The following is a 20,792-nucleotide window of genomic DNA, read 5'->3' as shown; positions in this document are numbered from 1 at the left end:
TGAACAGCCGGGTTAGTGTCACTTTCCCTTCAGACGCGGCGGTCAGCTTTGATCGCCGCGTCTGAAGGGTTAATACAGGGCATCACCGCGATCAGTGATGTCCTGTATTAGCCGTGGGTCCCGGCCGTTGATGGCCGCAGGGACCTCCGCGATAGGTGTGTATTCACCGTATAAGACGCACCGACTTTTTTCCCCCCCAGTTTTGGGGAAGAAAAAGTGCGTCTTATACGGCGAAAAACACGGTATTTACAGCGTGACCCATCAGAGAGACATTGCTAATACTTTTGGGGAACTTGAACTAGTTGTTTGCTATTTAAATCAAGTTCATGATTTTTTTTTATTAATGCCATTTTCATTGCTTTTTATTTAAATTGTCTATGTTATGTCCAAAGTAAGGGCCCTGCCGAGGACACCGTAGCATAATTATTAACCAATAAATAATTTTAGACGACATCCGACTTATTCTACCGTATATGCTTTCCCATATTCCTTTTCTATTCTCAACCTAGTAGGACTGTATAGTATTGTTGTTTCAGAAATAAATTGGTCCCTCAAAAAACACAAACTGATTTTGGAAATTCTCATTAAAACCTTTCGCTAAAACGATGTTTACCAAATAATGCCGCCAAAAAGTAGACACTAAGTACCACTAAGAGAGTACAAAGAGGAGGGGGATTTTATTATTGGATTTGGACGTCTTCAAATATTTTGGAATGTCACACGTTTTGGAACATCCACACTTCACTTTTACACTTCGTGTCTACTTGTAGTAATTTTATATTTTGGCGGATGCAGTGGACATTGATTTGTCAACTGTAACTTTTTTTTTTAATTGCAAAAAAACAGCGCAATAGGCAATGTTTGTTCAAAGCTACACAACCCAAGGACTACACTTACAAACTTGTCTATTTCGAGGACATCTCTTTACCTACATTGTGTTGGCCTCAATTAGTTGTAATGTAAATGTGTAATGTAAACAAAGTAGTTCTCAAAAAAGTAAAATGACTGAGTTTTGCTAGTCTAACTATTAAGTTACCGTATATACTCGAGTATAAGCAGAGTTTTTCAGCACGATTTTTCGTGCTGAAAACGCTCCCCCTCGGCTTATACTCGAGTGAACTCTCCGCCTGTCAATCCCTTCATCAGTGGTCTTCAACCTGCAGACCTCCAGATGTTGCAAAACTACAACTCTCAGCATGCCCGGACAGCCATCGGCTGTCCGGGCATGCTGGGTGTTGTAGTTTTGAAACCTCTGGAGGTCCGCAGGTTGAAGACCACTGCGGCCGATGGCTGTCCGGGCATGCTGGGTGTTGTAATTTTGCAACATCTGGAGGTCCGCAGGTTGAAGACCACTGATGAAGGGATTGACAGGCGGTGATGATGAAGGGGAGGGATGATGACGGGGGTCTGGATGATTACATGGGGGATGATTATGTATTTCCCACCCTAATCTTTTAGTCGAGTCAATAACTTTTCCTGGGTTTTTGGGGTAAAATTAGGGGCCTCGGCTTATATTCGGGTCGGCTTATACTCGAGTATATACGGTAAAATTGTTTCTGGTAATGGCAAAATTTTTTGGTATGGGTAAGTGCTGGAGGGATTTAAACTGTTCCAAAAGGACCCAAAAAAAATTGCCAGATACCTGGAATTTATCCCCCAAAAAAGCCCTAAGGGACGACACAGAAGCTGGAGGAGAAAGTCAGGTGGAAGAAAGCCATTTATACTGGGTGTTTTGGGTGAGCCGCTGCAGATTTCATACATGAGACTCTGAGGGGTATTTATGAAATCTTTTACTCCATTATTTTGGCTGTAATTTGTCCCTTTTTTTTGCGGCAATGTTTTACGCCAAATCAAATGGAAAATTTTTTGCAAAGTGAAATAGTTGATATCATGAAGTGGTCAGGAATTTACGATTTTTCAGTTTGTTGCATAGTTTGGCGCAACTGTGCTAATTGGGGCGTAATTCTACGGCAGTCCTCAGTTGGCTTTGAAACTGACTGAACAGCAATAAAGGGGTACTCCGCCCCTAGACATTTTAAACCCCTATCCAAAAGGATAGGGGATAAAATGTCTGATCGCAGGGGTCCCGCAGCTGGGACCCCCACAATCTATGTGCAGCATCCAGTGTTCGTTTACAACACTGGGTGCAGAGCAGCGGGGGTTGTGACTTTATGGCCACGCACCCTCAATGCAAGTCAATGGGAGGGGGCGTGACAGCTATCACGCCCCCTCCCGTAGGCTTGCATTGAGGGGCGAAGCGTGATGTCACACGGGGGCGGAGGCGTGAAGTCACACGCCGCTGGCCCTGTAGTCGCCGGTAATCAGACCAGGAGCGAACACGCTCCGGGGACTGATTACAAACGGGGTGCCGCGTGCAAGATCACGGGGGTCCCCAGCGGCGGGACTCCCGCGATCAGGCATCTTATCCCCTATCCTTTGGATAGGGGATAAGATGTCTAAGCACCGGAGTACGCCTTTAATGGTGTAAAAATATGTTCTCCTCCACTTTTAATGAACACCCCCTCTGTCTATGCCTCCAGGAGACTTTTTATGATCCATTTATTGAATATTTCCATTAAGCACACACAAATTATTCTTTCTGACTCAGACCTTTATATACTGTGAAATGTAGGTTGCTTGAATTTGTGTTAATACAAAAACAACATAAAACCTCATCAATAAACAATTTATTTTTTAATGCAAAAACAATTCAAAAACTGCCTTTATGTAGCCTCACGGATTGCTACGTGACAAATTTATAAAATCATAGAAAAATACAAAATATACAAACTGTAAAATGCCTTCATAGAGGTTATTCTGTTATCTGAGCTCAGGGAAATCCTTAAAAGGGGTCCTCCGCTGCCCTAAACGCTTGGAGCAGGCGGTATGGGTCATGATGTCACGGCCATGCCCCTCGTGGCATCACGCCATGCCCCCTCAATGCAAGTCTATGGGAGGGGGTGTGGCGGGCACCACGCCCCCTCAATGCAAGTCTATGGGAGGGATGTCATGAGGGGGTGTGGTCATGACGTCACGATCCCTGCTGCCCTCACCCAGCATTCTAAACAAACGCAGGGTGTTGCACAGAGATCATGGGGTTCCCCGCCATCAGACATCTTATCCCCTATCCTTTGTATAGGCCGGGATAAGATATCTAGGGGCGGAGTACAACTTTAACACCTTTGTAACAATTGAAAAAAAAAAAATGAACCTAAAAATAAAGCTTCTTGGGGACACAGGAGCTACCACCATTATATCTTTCAATATGGGATTTCAGGGTGGGCAGAACACCCATTTGTACAATGAATTTCCTTATGACAATTCCTTTTTATACTGCTCCAATATATCTACAAATTTTCATAAAAATCATAATTTTGAATTTAAAAAAAATCCCCTACTGTTTTGGTTCTACTGCTTCTATGCAAACGTAAGTGTATCGATGGTTAAAAGGGGTATTCCAGGAAATAATTTTTTTATAGATCAACTGGCTCCAGAAAGTTAAACAGATTTGTAAATTACTTCTATTAAAAAATCTTAATCCTTCCAATAATTATCAGCTGCTGAAGTTGAGTTCTTTTCTGTCTAAGTGCTCTCTGATGACACGTGTCTCGGAAGCTGTCCAGCATGGAAGCAAATTTCCATAGCAAACCTCTTCTGCTCTGTGCAGTTCCAATGGGAATTTGCTTCTACTCTGGACAACTCCTGAGACAGGTGTCATCAGAGAGCACTTAGAAAACAACAACTCAACTTCAGCAGCTCATAAGTACTGAAAGGATTAAGATTTTTTAATAGAAGTAATTTACAAATCTGTTTAACTTTCTGGAGCCAGTTGATATTATATATATATATATATATATAAAAAACATTTTTTTTCCTGGATAACCCCTTTAAAGACTAGCAATACCGTGTAGTCAGAATTCATCCATTCTAGCTATCCTGCCAAGCATTGGTTGAGGTGGAGGAGAATATAGCTGCAGGATCAACTACATAGGGTTTGTTTTCAGTCTGTAACCATGGAATCATAGGTCCGCATAGATGCTGTAGATACAAAAATAGGGTGGACATATTGTATCACATAAAACAGAAAAAACATATTTTTTCAGCATTATTGCACATTGTCTCCTTGCAACATTGATTGCATTGGTTAAAAGCCACATACATTTCTTTCAGTGCATTTTAAAAATATTTTGTCATTTTCATGTCTCGGCACCATGCAGAGGGGTCAAGGTTACTCTGTCATCCGAGCACTCTGTAGCCATTCTGCTATTTTATTGGCAATTTCCTGCAACACAAAAGGGAATATAATAAATACGTTTTTCTATAATAAAGAACACATTAGTGTGCAGTGTTACGTAGCCTTCTCACCTCTCGAGCTTTCTGCAGGGATGGAGGGTCTGAAGTTCGAGATGGACCCATGTTCGCACAGTGGGCAGTCCCCTTGATAAAGATGGCAATTTCTGAGCGAGATTGATTCTTTAATACACTGAGGGCATGCCAAGGGTCTATGTCACCTGCAGGTGAGAAAACAAAAAGGGGCAAGTGTCAAGAAAGGACAGTGCAGGGCCTTTGGGGTGGAGCATGACACAGGGATTGGGTCTTCGTAGTTTTTGAAATCTGTGTGTGTCATACTCCAGCCCCTTTTTGCCCCGCACTAGACCCAACACAGTTCGGTTTACATTTATTTTGTCTGGAATATTCCTTTAAAGGGGTACTCCGGGGAACTAAACCCATAGCCCATCCTTTCCCTACTAACCTATTTAAAGGGGTTATAAGGTGATTTTAGTACGTACCTGGCAGAGAGTAATGGACGTGCTTAAAGGGGTACTCCGGTGGAAAAACATTTTTTCCTCCCTTTTTTAAATCAACTGGTGCCAGAAAGTTAAACATATTTGTAAATTACTTCTAATCTTAATCCTTCCAGTACTTATTAGCTGCTGAATGCTACAGAGGAAATTCCTTTCTTTTTGGAACACTGATGACATCACAACCACATCTCTGTCCATTTTAGCAACCATGCATAGCAGATGTATGCCAAGGGCAGCATGGTGGCTCAGTGGTTAGCACTGCTGCCTTACAGTGCTGGGGCCTTGGGTTCAAAACCCACTAAGGACAACAATAAATAAAGACTTATTATTATTATAACGTCAGCAGAGAGAACTGTGGTCGTGAGGTCATCAGAGAGCATTCCAAAAAGAAAATAATTTCCTCTGTAGTATTCAGCAGCTAATAAATACAGGAAGGATTAAGATTTTTTAATAGAAGTAATTTACAAATATGTTTAACTTTCTGGCACCAGTTGATTTAAAAAAGAAAAAAAAATGTTTTTCCACCGGAGTAACCCTTTAAGAAGGATCTGCACTTGTCTTGGGGCTAAATGGCTATGTTGTGAAATTACCACAATGCTGTGGCTATCTTTTTGTGAACTGGGCTGCATTCCATTCAAAAGCCCAGTGTTTTCTAACCAGGTGGCCTCCAGCTGTTGCAAAGTTATCTCTTTCCCACTCAGCGGTTGCTCCACCCATTGGAACCGACAGCCTCTCTCTACACATCTAACTAGTGATGTCATGTCCCTACAAACTGCAACCTGGGACCCGATACCTGAGTAATTTTGTATGCTGTTAAAAATAAATATTGGGGTGAAAATCACAGGAGAATTGAGACCACCATCACACATAGAGTACAGACACTATATTGTGAACTACACTAACTCTATAGCCCCTGTAGCATAGTCAAAAAAATCCTGGAATACCCCTTTAATTGTCTAAATATCATTCATTAGCTATATAGAACAGTTTCCAGTCTTTGGTTGTCATTTACATGCATGAAGTGAGGGAATGGCATCATCCAGCCATCCACTCTGTCCAAATCCCTCTCTGAAAGCAGCCCCCAACCTCCTAAGAGACACAGACCATGTGGTTTCTGCCCTGCACTGATGAGTCATACTCTCTTTAGTGCTGAGAATCGGGGGGTGTGTGCAGCCTCAGCCAATCAGACACAATCTCTCTCTGCTGTTCGGAGCAGGAGGGTGTGGGCTGGCAGAGCAGAGCTGAAATGATTGCTGGAAGATGTAGGCAAGGGAAGAGAAGGATGGCAAAGAATATCAGGCAGCCAGAGAAGACAACAAAAAGGCAACAGGAGCCAGGCATATCAGGGAGTAGTGTTGCTCGCGAATATTTGCAATTATGAATATTCGTTTGTTTTTTTTCACAGTACACATCACATGATCATCCCTCTCTGCTTCCAGCTTGTGTGGTGTAAAGAAGGCTCTAATACTACTGTGTGAGACTGGCGTGCGAATTTTTGCATATGCTAATTTTTGTATATAGGAATTTTCGCATATGGGAATTTTCGCATATGCGAAAATAAAACGCGAATATTACGAATATGCAAATTTAGCAAATATATGCTGAATATTCGTCCATATATTCGCGAAATATCGCGAATTCGAATATGGCCTATGCCGCTCAACACTATCAGGGAGGATGGTTTACAAAAAGTGTGGTGGCTTTGGAGCTTTTTTTTTTTTATTTATTATTTTTTTTTTATACAGTACTGTTCATATGTATATTTCCCTGGAGTACCCCTTTAAATATTTTTAAATAGTTTAATGCTTTGAATTGTTAGGGACACTATACACTATACCGACTGAATACAAAGTATTGCTCTGTCATACCATTAACAAAGATGATCCTGCTGGATTTAGGATGATCGGCTCCATAATATTCGTTGGTGTATTGAACCAACTGATGGACAGACTCTGTAGGGATCTGGAAGATTTCTGTGCAGAGATCCAGCTGAGACTTCAGAGTTATGAATGGGGAGAATGGGCAAGAACTGTCCTCACAAGTCTGATCTGTGAAAGGAAGAAGTGATAAAGCAGAGAGAGCATTCAAATGTTTGTTTTCGCTTTTAAAGCATTGCTGTCATTTAAAATTAACTTTTCACCTGTCGCATAAACATGTCAAACATTAAGATTGGTCAGGGTCTCTGGGTGCGGAGACCCCCCTCTGATTGTAATTTTATTTTACTATATAATCTATTGTGTTATTTTATTTGTGGCAATTGCGCAATTTTAATCTTTCACCATATGGTAAAAAGGGCATGTTTACTTTATTTCATAGGTTAGTAAAATTATAATAAAACAATGTTTATATAGTTTATGCTTAGTTTGACGAAAATTTTTTTTTTTTTTTAAATAGATTTGAATCACCATTTTCTGACCCTATTTAAAAGTTAATAAGGGTTCATCATTTGTGTGGTAAGCTGTAGTTTTTATTGGTATCATTTTTGGGGATCATCACTCTTTATTCCATGTATTCTGGGATGTGAGGTATCCAGAAAACCCTATTCTGGCATATCTTTTTATTTTTATTTATTTACTGTGTGGAATGTGGAATGTTCTATTTTAACAGTTCAAACATTTCTGCATGCAGTGTTACCAGATGTTAATTTCTTTGTATTGTTTTGATTTATTTACTTAAAAAATTTGAAAAAGTGGGACAATTTTATAATATATACATATCGTGAGAAGGTGAAAGGCATGGTGGTTGATGGGCGATATGTGTCACCAAGGCTCCTGTAAGAGCCGGTATTTATCCAGTGTCTGTGCTGCAATGCAGACTGACACTATGGCCGTAGTATGGCTGGAAGGCCAATCCGGGATGGCTCCTACTGGGAATGACCAAGTGTAGGGTGGGGGCCATTCCCCACAATCCAGGCCACCTTTTGTTGACCTTAAAGGCAGCCTGCTTCACCAGCTGAGGGGGATTTGCTAGTTGCAGCTCACACTGCCAGAGAGAGCTGTATGTGGAGTTCTTCCCTGAGAGTTTGGAAGTTGGTGAACAGTCTGCCTGGAAAAGACTTGCTTGATGCCGCATGGCATGGACTCAGGTGTGAACAAACACCTACGGAATACAGGTGGAATTTTTTTACGTTTTCCTTTGTTCTGATTTTAAAGACTGTTTGCCAAGTGTGAATAAAACACTGAACTTTGATTTGAAAAGTACTGTTTCCTTGCCTCTACACTGCATCCGCACCTATCTGCAAGAGTGAGTCATCACAAATTTTATATTATATACACACACACACACACACACACACACACACATACACTTTCATGCCCCCAGGGAACATGCACAAACAATCATTAGATTGCTTATACAGCATACCTCAATACTATTGAATTGCAGTGTACTGTTTGATCCTGTTCTGCTGGCACAGATGCCTGATGCTTGAATGTCAGTGCTGCTTTAGAGGAAAGTATGTTGTTTTTGAATATAACCCCCCCCCCCCCCTTCCTTATCGTTAAACAAACAAAGACTTCTAGCACTCACAGTAGCCAAACTCTGTGCACGTTTGGTAATACCACTGCCGTTCCCCAACTCCAGTCGGATTTATCTCTGTTTTTCTCAAGTCCAGCAGAGTTTTCTGGTGAGAGTTTTCCACACATTTCAGTCCTATGAAATCCATGTACATCTGGCAAAGACAAAATACATAAACATGAACTGTACCACGTATCATGCTTTATCACTACAGTGATCTTCATAGATTTACACATTGACTGTGGAACTTACTGAATTGACCATTTTCAGTCCTTCGTAGGCGGATTCAGCACTGACTATACGCTCGCAAAGCTTCCTCACATCACTACCAGGAGACTCCATGTTGTATTGCACAGCACCCATAAATATGTCTGCCAGGTTGCTGACAAATTCTGCATAATCTTCCGGGGCGTGGAGGGGTGAACATGAAAAGAAGTCTTTCTCAAGCTTAGAGACGTTCCCTGTGTGAAGCATGGCGTCCACTTCTTTGAAACTTTCCCTTACTCTGTCCAGGCACTGCAATAAGATCAGAACATTTTATAAACAGTTACTGAACAAAAAGACAATCTCAGATTGCTTATACATAATTCAATGCTAATTTCCCTATATTACAATCCTTAGGTCAGTATCCTCTTTTTCAATGCTATTCTGGGGTTTGCTATCCCTAGCCCCCGGGTTGAGTATTCCATAGCTGGCCTTCTCTTCCTGCCAAGAACCCTTTCGAGTTTTGATATCTTAATCGCCTTTCCTCCACACTTAAAACAGTGTCCTATGTGCGTCATAAAGTTCTTGTAATGATTAAATCATGTGCTATTAGTTTATATTGTCCAGACATGTATAATGTAAATGAGATCACAACCAAATGCCATTTAAAGGGGTACTCCGCTGCTCAGCATTTGGAACAAACTGTTCCGAATGCTGGAGCCGGTGCCGGGAGCTTGTGATGTCATAGTCCCGCCCCTCATTACAAGTCTATGGGAGGAGGCGTGACAGCCCCCTCCCATAGACTTGTATTGAGGGTGGCGGGGCATGATGTCACACGTTCCGGCGGTGGCTCCAGCCAGCGTTCGGAATAGTTTGTTCCAAACGCTGAACAGCGGAGTACCCCTTTAACACCTCCTGAATGAGCAAATTGTTGTCCCGTGTAAAAGACCCAGCAATCAGCTTATCTCCCTTCAGAAACAAGTTGTTAAACTAAAGTAAATTTTTTTTGGTGCCGTCAGATCACCAATGATATGATATTTTATTGACTTTGAGAGCAATCCAGCAATGTTATCAACGGAATGGTCACATATCATACACTTTAGGAATGTCACTAACGTCAGACTGTCAAGAGCTACTCATTTTAAGAGCCTTCTGAAAAAAGGAAGGATCAAACATTTCATTTTCGTATTCGCCTTGATCAAGACCTTTGAGTAATATTGAAATCTCACATTAACAGTGATACCGGAGTGCAGACACTCCTTATACATTGACCTCAGTATAACCACCTTATTCAGTACCCCCCCCCCCCCCCCCCTCTAGGGGTAGCTGCAGGCAGCCGGAATTTTATCATGCAACTTCATGCACCAGAAAATAGGACAAGTCTATAAAAGATGGGTAGTGGACTGGAATGTACCTTGGTTGATCCTCCAATGACTGGGTCTGTCAAACTCTGAGCTACCACCTGTAAAGTGGAGAAGAAGACGTTGGCAAAACTTCAATACAATAATACCACTTTCCATGAATGCTGTCTGGATTCACAGGTTGTGATGTAGTTTCTAAAATACAGGTTCAACTCGCAAGGTGAAGTGGAGCAGCCACGGTGTCCTTCTGAGATCCTTCTGATCTGGTGTGAGAAATGAGTGCAAACGGGACCTGACCGGTATCCACGTATAGAAAAATGGACGGAGCGGTTGGTGCTTTCTTCAGAAGTCATTCAACCAATGTTCCAGTAAGCTATTAGTCAAATAACTCTATTGGTTGTATGCAACATTAAAGTTTTGAACCCCATCTGGGTTCTTTGTCAGGCATCACCAGGTGGGGTTCGAAACTTTAATGTTGCATAAAGCCAATATAGAGTTATATGACTTACTGGAGCATTGGTTGAATTACTTACTTTTGAAGAAAGCGCCAACAGCTCCGTCCATTTTTCTATACGTGGATACCTGCCAGGTCCCGTTTGCAGTCATATTTCCTCCCATGGCACAACCATAAAGCATTTAAAGGAGAACTCCGACAAAACTTTATTATCCCCAATCCACTGGATAGGGGATAAGTAGCTGATCGCGGGGGTACGACCGCTGGGACCCCCTAAGATCTCCAGGATGGGACCCTGGTTCTCAGTGAGGAGCGCGTGTCGTCTGCCGGTAGACAGCACATGCTCCATACATTTCTATTAGAGCGCAGATGATGCCGTGCGCTGTACTCTGGTCTTTTCAGGGTTAAAGTTAATTGTTGCCAAAGTTCTCCTTTAAGTGTATTAACTACAATACAGATAACATCAGGTTTAATAGCCTGGCTGCAGATAAACTAGAGGTAAGTACAGGGAGGGGTGACCGGCAGAGCTGACCACAGATATTACATGGATGACCCTCACTACAACGTCTGATGTGAGAGAGAAATGACATAAGATTGTTGGGCAATAGAGAAGCTTCAGTCCTATTAGGGACAATATTGTGGTCTAGGAGAAGCCGACAGAACCTTTTCCTTGCACTTATGTGTCCAGACAGAATATCTGCTGCTGCTTCCATATTGGTGCAGTGTGACGGACCAGACAACTACCATATTGTCACACACACAGCAGCTTTTCATTGTAAATCTGCAAATCCTTAATAGTGTTGAGCGGGAATATTCGAATAGCAATTTTTTTTCCGCAAATATCAGCACAGAATATTTAGAATATTGCAAATTATATATTATATATATATATATATATATATATATATATATATATATATATATATATATATATATACACACACACACATACATATATACATATATATATATATATATTTTTTTTTTCATAGTACACATCACAATGATATGTACTGTGTAAATAAAAGTGATCATCCCTCCCTGCTTCGAACTTGTGGTCCAAAGAAGGCAAATATGTGAATGAGAATTTTATGCAAAAATTATACAAATACCAACACTTCCAGGACACTGATCCCTCCCATCTTTTAGCTTGTGGGCCAATGAGAAGGATGCAAATACAGTTGTCAGAGGTTAGCAACATCCCTAGCAACCAATAGGAAAGTAGTTGAAAGATATAATCGCGCATGCACATTTTGCGAATTTTATTACGAATTTTGCATGAAAAAAAAGTGAACGAATATGCGAAAATCGCGAATATAGGACGAATATTCATCCAAATGTTTGCGAATTCGAATATGGCCTATGCCACTCATCAATAATCCTGCTAGAAAACATTTTTATTTTTGTATTTTTTTTTTTTTTATCAAAAGGTGCCAGAAAGTTAAACATATTTGTAAATTACTTCTATTAAAAATAATCTTAATCCTTCTAGTACTTATAAACTTCTGTATGCTCCACAGGAAGTTTTTTTTCTTTCTGAATTTCCTTTCTGTCTGACCACAGTGCTCTCTGCTGACACCTCTGTCCATGTCAGGAACTGTACGGAGCAGGAGAGGTTTGCTATGGGGATTTGCTCCCACTCTGGACAGTTCCTGACCTCCTGTCAGAGGTGTCAGCAGAGAGCACTATGGTCAGACAGAAAGGAGATTCAGAAAGAAAAGAACTTCCTGTTGAGGATACAGAAGCTTATAAGTACTGGAAGGATTAAGATGTTTTAATAGAAGTAATTTACAAATCTGTTTAACTTTCAGGCACCAGTTGATTTAAAAAAAATCTAATGTTTTCTAGTGGAGTACCCCTTTAACCCCTTAAGGACGCAGGACGTAAATGTACGTCCTGGTGCGGTGGTACTTAACGCACCAGGACGTACATTTACGTCCTGTGCATAACCGCGGGCATCGGAGCGATGCCCGTGTCATGCGCGGCTGATCCCGGCTGCTGATCGCAGCCAGGGACCCGCCGGCAATGGCCGACGCCCGCGATCTCGCGGGCGTCCGCCATTAACCCCTCAGGTGCCGGGATCAATACAGATCCCGGCATCTCCAGCAGTGCGCGATTTAAATGAACGATCGGATCGCCCGCAGCGCTGCTGCGGGGATCCGATCATTCAGAACGCCGCACGGAGGTCCCCTCTCCTTCCTCCATCCGGCTCCCGGCGTCTCCTGCTCTGGTCTGAGATCGAGCAGACCAGAGCAGAAGATGACTGATAACACTGATCTGTTCTATGTCCTATACATAGAACAGATCAGTATTAGCAATCATGGTATTGCTATGAATAGTCCCCTATGGGGACTATTCAAGTGTAAAAAAAAATGTAAAAAAAATTTTAAAAGTCAAAGTAAAAAAAAAAAAAGTGAAAAATCCCCTCCCCCAATAAAAAAGTAAAACGTCCGTTTTTTCCTATTTTACCCCCAAAAAGCGTAAAATAATAAATTTTATAGACATATTTGGTATCGCCGCGTGCGTAAATGTCCGAACTATTAAAATAAAATGTTAAATAAAAAAAAGTCCAAAATTGCTACTTTTTAAATACATTTTATAAAAAAAAAAAAATTATAAAAAATGTATTAAAAGTTTTTTATATGCAAATGTGGTATCAAAAAAAGTACAGATCATGGCGCAAAAAATGAGCCCCCATACCGCCGCTTATACGGAAAAATAAAAAAGTTAGAGGTCATCAAAATAAAGGGATTATAAACGTACTAATTTGGTTAAAAATTTTGTGATTTTATTTTAAGCCCAACAATAATATAAAAGTATATAATAATGGGTATCATTTTAATTGTATTGACCCTCAGAATAAAGAACACATGTCAGTTTTACCGTAAATTGTACGGCGTGAAAACAAAACCTTCCAAAATTAGCCAAATTGCTTTTTTCTTTTTAATTTCCCCACAAAAATAGTGTTTTTTGTTTGCGCCATACATTTTATGATATAATGAGTTATGTCATTACAAAGGACAACTGGTCGCGCAAAAAACAAGCCCTCATACTAGTCTGGCGATGAAAATATAAAAGAGTTATGATTTTTAGAAGGCGAGGAGGAAAAAATGAAAACGTAAAAATTTAATTGTCTGAGTCCTTAAAGGGGTAGTCCAGTGGTGAAAAATGTATCCCCTATCCTAAGGATAGGGGACAAGTTTGAGATCGCGGGGGGTCCGACCGCTGGGGCCCCCCGCGATCTCTCTGTACGGGGCCCCGGCTCTCCGCTGAGATAGCGGGTGTCGACCCCCGCACGAAGCGGCGGCCGACATGCCCCCTCAATACATCTCAATGGCAGAGCCGGAGATTGCCGAAGGCAGCGCTTCGGCTCTGCCATAGAGTTGTATGGAGGGGGCGTGTCGGCCGCCGCTTCGTGCGGAGGTCGACACGCCCCCTTCCTGCGGGCTGTCGGGGCTCCGTACAGGAGATCGCGGGGGGCCCCAGGGGTCGGACCTGCAACTTATCCCCTATCCCCGATCTGCAACTTATCCCCTATCCTTAAGATAGGGGATAAGTTATAAACCACTGAGTCACCACTGGACTACTCCTTTAAGGCCAAAATGGGCTGAGTCCTTAAGGGGTTAATAGAGAGAGTAGATGCAGTTTCTCTGTACATTCCAAAATACTAGTAGTAGTGAGACACAGTGGACGCTACTGACCTTGTTATAATCCGTGAAGTCCAGCTCTGCTCTGACCGGGGCAGAGGAGGCTACAGCTGCATACACCAAATGTGGGAACTGCAAAACAATATAGAATTATTACATTTAATAACATACGAACAACGTCACGTCCCCAGTCCCACAAACCCGGAGGTTTCCGAAACTGGAGATTCAGAATGTGGGTGCTGCAGGGAGATCACGGGGGGGGGGGTCTCAGCAGGTCTCAGCAGCGCCGCGATCCCGCATCATATCGCGTCGGTCCCGGCGCTAATCAACGGCCGGGACCCGCGGCTAATACCACACATCGCCGATCGCGGCGATGTGCGGTATTAACCCTTTAGAAGCGGCGGTCACCGCCGCTTCTAAAGTGAAAGTGACCCGGCTGCTCAGTCGGGCTGTTCGGGACCGCCGCGGTGAAATCGCGGCATCCCGAACAGCTGATCGGACACCGGGAGGGCTCTTACCTGCCTCCCCGGTGTCCGATCGACGAATGACTGCTCCGTGCCTGAGATCCAGGCAGGAGCAGTCAAGCGCCGATAATGCTGATCACAGGCGTGTTAATGCACGCCAGTGATCAGCATAGGAGATCAGTGTGTGCAGTGTTATAGGTCCCTATGGGACCTATAACACTGCAAAAAAAATGTAAAAAAAAAGTGTTAATAAAGGTCATTTAACCCCTTCCCTAATAAAAGTTTGAATCACCCCCCTTTTCCCATAAAAAAAATAAAAGTGTAAAAAAAATAAAAAATAAACATATGTGGTATCGCCGCGTGCGTAAATGTCCGAACTATAAAAATATATCATTAATTAAACTGCACGGTCAATGGCGTACGCGCAAAAAAATTCCAAAGTCCAAAAAAGCGTATTTTGGTCACTTTTTATATCATTAAAAAATGAATAAAAAGTGATAAAAAAGTCAGATCAAAACAAAAATCATACCGATAAAAACTTCAGATCACGGCGCAAAAAATGAGTCCTCATACCGCCCCGTACGTGGAAAAATAAAAAAGTTATAGGGGTCGGAAGATGACATTTGTAAACGTATAAATTTTCCTGCATGTAGTTATGATTTTTTCCAGAAGTGCGACAAAATCAAACCTATATAAGTAGGGTATCATTTTAACCGTATGGACCTACAGAATAAAGATAAGGTGTAATTTTTACCGAAATATGCACTGCGTAGAAACGAAGTTTCGCCGTGCATTTTTGGGTAAAATGACTAATGTCACTGCAAAGTAGAATTGGCGATGCAAAAAATAAGCCATAATATGGATTTTTAGGTGGAAAATTGAAAGGGTTATGATTTTTAAAAGGTAAGGAGGAAAAAACGAAAGTGCAAAAACGGAAAAACCCTGAGTCCTTAAGGGGTTAAAATGCCCCCCCCACACAAACACAAAAGGCAGGATGTGGGGAACCTGATACATGAATATAGATAATATATACAGTGTCCCTATCAGCATGCTGTTATACAATATACATAACAAGTACTGTACCTGTCGGTTACATGCTGAATACGTCCCCAAACGCTCCTGCCACCTCGACACGTGTTTCGGGCAATCCCTTTCTCAAGAGACTGCCTTTTGTGTTTGTGTGGGGGGGCATTTTAAGGGTGGGTATTTTTATGGGTTTTTTCTACCTATTGTTATGGATTTGTGATTAATAAAGAGATGTTGGTTATACATGCAGTACTAGACATTTCTCGCTCCTCTGATCGCTTCCTCAGACACCTGAGGAAGCACTCGGAGGAGCACAAAAAGGCTACTACCACACGTACCTGATACCATCTGGCGTCCTGCTTTTCTCTGTGATGTCACACCAAGAATAAAGAAGTTCTGCCTCCATTTTTAATCTTTTTCTGTTTCCTACAGAGTCTGACACTGTCAGTAAAACAAGTTGGCCATGCAAGTGAGATGTCGGCTAAAAGCTGGTTCGGCCATTAAATCTTACCGATTCCTATACACACACGCATGTTTAACTCGGCAGACTGTGCATGTGTTTCCAATGCAGAGGGTAGTGTAAGGCTATGTTCAAAAGGCAGAAAATGTGCAGAAAGTCCTCCTGTAAAACATAGGCAGACACTCTGCACATTTCTGCTTGTTTCAGCAGTACTAGAAGTGCTCAGAAATGCCCCGTCTTTATAGACAACAAAGCATTTCTGAAGGGAATCCACAGAAACATTGAATCGGGTCCATGTTTTTTGCGGATGCCTGATTGGAGATTTCCATGGCAGAAACATCTGCTGTGGAAATTCCAGTGTGCACAGCAAAATCCCATTAAAATCAATTGGACTCTGCTGCAGCAGAATTTCAGAGCAGAATATTCCTGCAGAATTCTCCTAGAAAATTCCACCATGTGAACATAGCCTAATACTCTGACAGACTCCTCTCTCCCACAGTACATGCAATTATAGATTATATATGTTTGGATTATCAGCATATATATGACATGTATCTAATGTGTGTGGCCAGCTTAAGAAAAGATTGTCCGTAATATTTTATGGGGGATAAAAGTATTTTTCTAAAACAAACATCAGAAGAGCAGTTGATTTTACATTTTTAACATACACTACATTCTAATAGCATTTGGTCCATGGCTGCAAAGGGGATTATGTGAATGATTTTGTTCCCCTACACCGCATTCTTGAAGGTGAGAGCTATGCGTCCTATCCATACAACAACCAGAGGATACAAGGGATATTGAAAGATTTGTTGCTTTTAGTGTGCCCTACAGCATTGGGTGCAGAATATCATACCAAATGCCAATATGGATCCATTGCCAAAATTCACATTGAAAAGACTAACCTTCAGTCTAAACCAAGCAGAAAGGGATCCAGGGTAGGAGCCTCCAAAGCAAATCCAAGTGTTCATGCCAGTCAGGTTATATTTCTGAGAGATGAATAGATGGAAAGAAGCCAGGTCTGCAAGCCTATGGAATGGAATGATAATGCAAATAATAAAATGGCTGTCTGAAGAGGCTAAAGTGGTTTTTTTTTTGTTTTTTTACTCCTAATGTACCGTGTATACTCGAGTATAAGCCGACCCGAATATAAGCAGAGGCCCCTAATTTCACACCAAAAACCCAGGAAACGTTATTGACTCGACTATAAGCCTAGGGTGGGAAATACATCATCCCCCCCTGTCATCATCCAGACACCCGTCATTAACACCCCCCCCCCTTCATCATCACCCTGTCATCATCCCCCCTTCATCATCACCGCCTGTCAATCCCTTCAATTCAGTGGTCTTCAACCTGCAGACTTCCAGATGTTGCAAAACTACAATTCCAGCATGCTGGGAGTTGTAGTTTTGAAACATCTGGAGGTCCGCAGGTTGAAGACCACTGCAGCCTTAGTCATCATCCAGACCCCCCTTTAGTTTTCTACTCACCTCCCCTCGGTGGGAAAGGTGAGTGTCTGCTGCGCACGGACGTCCCTGTAAGTCGTCGTCAAGGCAACGTCACTAGTCCGAGGCCGGCTCGGAGCGGAGAAGAGGGCCTCCCGGGGAAGATGGACAGCCTGGAACGACTAATCCTCCCCACCGGACGGTCCCTGCAGCATAGATGGCCCGGACCAGCTCACCCTTCCTTCCCAGCGAGGGGAGGGGAGTAGAAAACTAAAAGGGGGGGGGGGGGGTGTCTGGATGATGACGAAGGCCGCAGTGGCCTTCAACCTGCGGACCTCCAGAGGTTTCAAAACTACAACTTCAGACGATGGCTGTCCGGGCATGCTGGGAGTTGTAGTTTTGCAACATCTAGAGGTCCGCAGGTTGAAGGACACTTTGACAGGCAGAGAGTTCTCTCGAGTATAAGCCGAATGGGGGGTTTTCAGCACGAAAAATCGTGCTGAAAGACTCGGCTTATACGGTATGTGGAAACACATATACTGTACTGTATACATATATATCATTATAGAGGAATAAGCCTAACCTTCCTATAGGATAAAGAACCTTAGCAAAGATATAGGAACTCTAGAAAATCCAGCGAATCCCAGGACGAGAATAAAAATCTCCAAAAATATATTACAGATCACACGCTGGTGTTCATTTTCTTGTGTTTGGTCATTGCCATGACTAAGGGCCAGAAGTGCCCGAAACGCGTTTGTTTTGTTTTATCTATTGTAGGGAATACAATATGGATTTTTAGACCCACTCTGGGATTAGCTGGATTTCCTGTATCTTTGGGGCCTGATCATTGTGTGGTAGCCCTTGGGGGGTATTGGTAGTGGGGGTGTTGTTTCGGTAGATAAGGGGTTAATGTTAACCCTATAGTTCGTGACGCCAGGCTGAGGGCTAGTATGCTGAGGTAATCCTCCGGCCTATCGCCACCCTTCCCAAAAACGACAGGTGCATATAATGAAATCACTGAAGGTCCACAATGTACTTGATCTTGAACTTGGGTAACTTTACTTAAGTGCTTGTGATACATCCAATGAACAATGACAGTCTCAGGAATACAGTCTTTATATAGCTCACTGACTGACACTTGTTGCGGACCTTGAAATAAGTTCAAATAAGTTTAGTGTAATTATTGCAGATCCGTCCGGATTTAGGGGATAGATAAGGTCCGGTGATCCTGCAGAGTGCTTAGGGATTGATACACTCGCCATCCTAGATATATCAGCCGTTGCCGCAAGGCTCAGGCCTAACTCACTGCAATAGACAGCTGCGCAGATCCTGCTCGTTTGACAGCCCGGGAACAAGAGAGAGAACAATGGCCGCCACTCCCTTATATGGGCAGGGGGTGGGGCAAATCTGATTGGTCCGAACATCTGCCACTCACAGTTACACAGTGTGATGGGATTGACTACGTCACAAGGACCTCCAAAGGTCCTTAAGCAGAAATACCATAGAGTTCACTTAACCACGTGACCCGCAGGTCCTGCTACGCTATGGACAGGTAATTAACTATTTATAAGGCATTTATATATTATATTTACATGCTTCCTAAGTAAGCTATGGGAGCAATAACTATCTGGGTGAGAGGTGACTATGGGTGAACTAGACAATGGGGACTCTGACATCCTAGGGACTCTGGCTAAGGGGACCCACACATGCAGGTACCGATAGGATACGGTACCACAATTGTGCTTTACTTCACCTCCATGCGATCCTGTGTGAGCTGGAATAGCTTCAGGTTTTACATGTGTTTGAGTACTTACGCCTGCTGACTGGAAAGGAACCTTATTGCTTCCAGGGTCAATCCATCTTGGTTGATGCTTGCTCCATAATACCGATGTTCTAGAGACACCAGAAGTGCGTGATGTTTCCGAGCCAACTCAACATGCTCACCTGTATTAAGCAAAAGATATAACAGGTTAGGTCTTCTCTGTAGCCATTGTCTTTGCCTTATTTCCTCTAGTGGTTATCGCATCGCATGTTGAGGGATCCGTGCAATGTAAAGTATAGGACAGTGGTCTACAACCTGCGGACCTCCAGATGTTGCAAAACTACAACACCCAGCATGCCCGGACAGCCAACGGCTGTCCGGGCATGCTGGGAGTTGTAGTTTTGCAACATCTGGAGGTCCGCAGGTTGAAGACCACTGTTAGATGAAGTTGTACTCACGTGTCCCCGCCGCTCCGGACCGTCACCGCTGCCCGGGATGTCGCCCTCCATCGCTGTCGCCGCATCCCCGACGCTCTGGCAAGGCCTCTGCTTCCCCGGCATCCTCGCTCTCCGTCGCCGCCATCACGTCGTTACGCACGCCGCTCCTATTGGATGACGGGAAGGCGTGCGCAGCGATGTGATGATGACGATGGAGAGCGCCGACGATGCAGGGGATCCCGAAGAGGACGCTCCGGAGCCCCGAGGACAGATAAGTGATCGTCACCGGAGCACACGGGGCACCGTAAACGGCTATCCGGTGGCAGCTGAAGCAGTCTGCGCTGCCGGATAGCAGTTTATGCGATGGCCCCGACATACAAAAGCATCGTATGTTGATGCTGCCTTCAACATGTGATGGCCTCTGAGAGTGATCGTATGCTGAAATGATCGTAGGTGGAGGGGTCACTGTACAGCAGAATGAACGGATCTCAGTATTATGCGGTCAAAAGATGATTCTTTCCTTAGCTTAGCATGCAGAATACATGATTCCCTTACGTCCTAACCAGTGGCAAAGATGGGGTTTTCCGCCCCCCGTGGACTGGTTTGGACCGGTGGAAATTTATTGACAACCTAAAAGTAAGCAATAGAACCCCCCACCCCCCTAATAAGTAGAGGGAAAGAGCCCCACCCCCTTGTGTTTTTTTTCTGTCCTCCGGACAGCGGTTAGACTGGTGGTGGGGTCCTGTACAGAGCTTTGCTCCAGGACCCCTTCATATTTGACAGCCTAGGGCTTGGGGTTTTTTCTCTAGCCCCTCTCTTTTGCAGACGTTTGTTCTGCTCACCTGGTGCCGGTCTATGTTCCTGTTCTTAGCGGCGCTCTGGCAGCCGCTTATTTCCTCTGACGGTGTTCCCGTCACTTCCAGCATGGCGCTGCGGCTTGCTGCCACCGTCTCTCCCTCCCTGGGCGCATTCTCTGCGCGCATTACTACGGAGAGGAGGCGGTTCGGAGGTGGCATCTGAAGTTACCTCTGTCGTTATGAAATGAATTCCCCTTCTCCGTGCACGCTCTGCGCGCCCTGCTCATGGAGGGGGAGAGTCGGGGGGGGGCGTCTGACGTCACCTCCGGCCCTTTGGTCATTTTAAAAAGGTACTGCCTTCTTAATACTTAAAATAGTTTGATGTGGGGTTTTAACCCCTTCATGTCTAATGAG

The 20,792-nt window shown here is 43.3% G+C and overlaps 1 protein-coding gene across 2 annotated transcripts in view; it reads right to left on the bottom strand.

Annotated features, from left to right (window-relative positions):
* Window positions 1-3,843: 3,843 nt before the first annotated feature.
* Window positions 3,844-20,792, bottom strand: part of PRSS16 (serine protease 16) — a 28,710-nt gene continuing 11,761 nt past the window's right edge. The window contains exons 4-12 of one of the 2 annotated variants that reach the window (XM_056538552.1): window positions 19,197-19,326; window positions 16,843-16,966; window positions 14,042-14,119; window positions 9,940-9,987; window positions 8,574-8,837; window positions 8,334-8,475; window positions 6,674-6,853; window positions 4,366-4,511; window positions 3,844-4,282 (exon numbers count right to left, since the gene is read on the bottom strand). In XM_056538552.1, coding sequence (XP_056394527.1) covers window positions 4,229-4,282; window positions 4,366-4,511; window positions 6,674-6,853; window positions 8,334-8,475; window positions 8,574-8,837; window positions 9,940-9,987; window positions 14,042-14,119; window positions 16,843-16,966; window positions 19,197-19,326 — 1,166 coding nt within the window. In that variant the 3' untranslated portion in view covers window positions 3,844-4,228. The remainder of the gene's footprint in view (window positions 4,283-4,365; window positions 4,512-6,673; window positions 6,854-8,333; window positions 8,476-8,573; window positions 8,838-9,939; window positions 9,988-14,041; window positions 14,120-16,842; window positions 16,967-19,196; window positions 19,327-20,792) is intronic. The other variant, XM_056538553.1, reaches the window with a different exon arrangement.

Source organism: Hyla sarda, chromosome 9, assembly GCF_029499605.1.
Source record: "Hyla sarda isolate aHylSar1 chromosome 9, aHylSar1.hap1, whole genome shotgun sequence".
NCBI classification, from domain to species: Eukaryota; Metazoa; Chordata; class Amphibia; order Anura; family Hylidae; genus Hyla; species Hyla sarda.
Note: the sequence above shows the minus strand (reverse complement) of the source record. Positions and strands in the feature narration are given on the sequence as shown.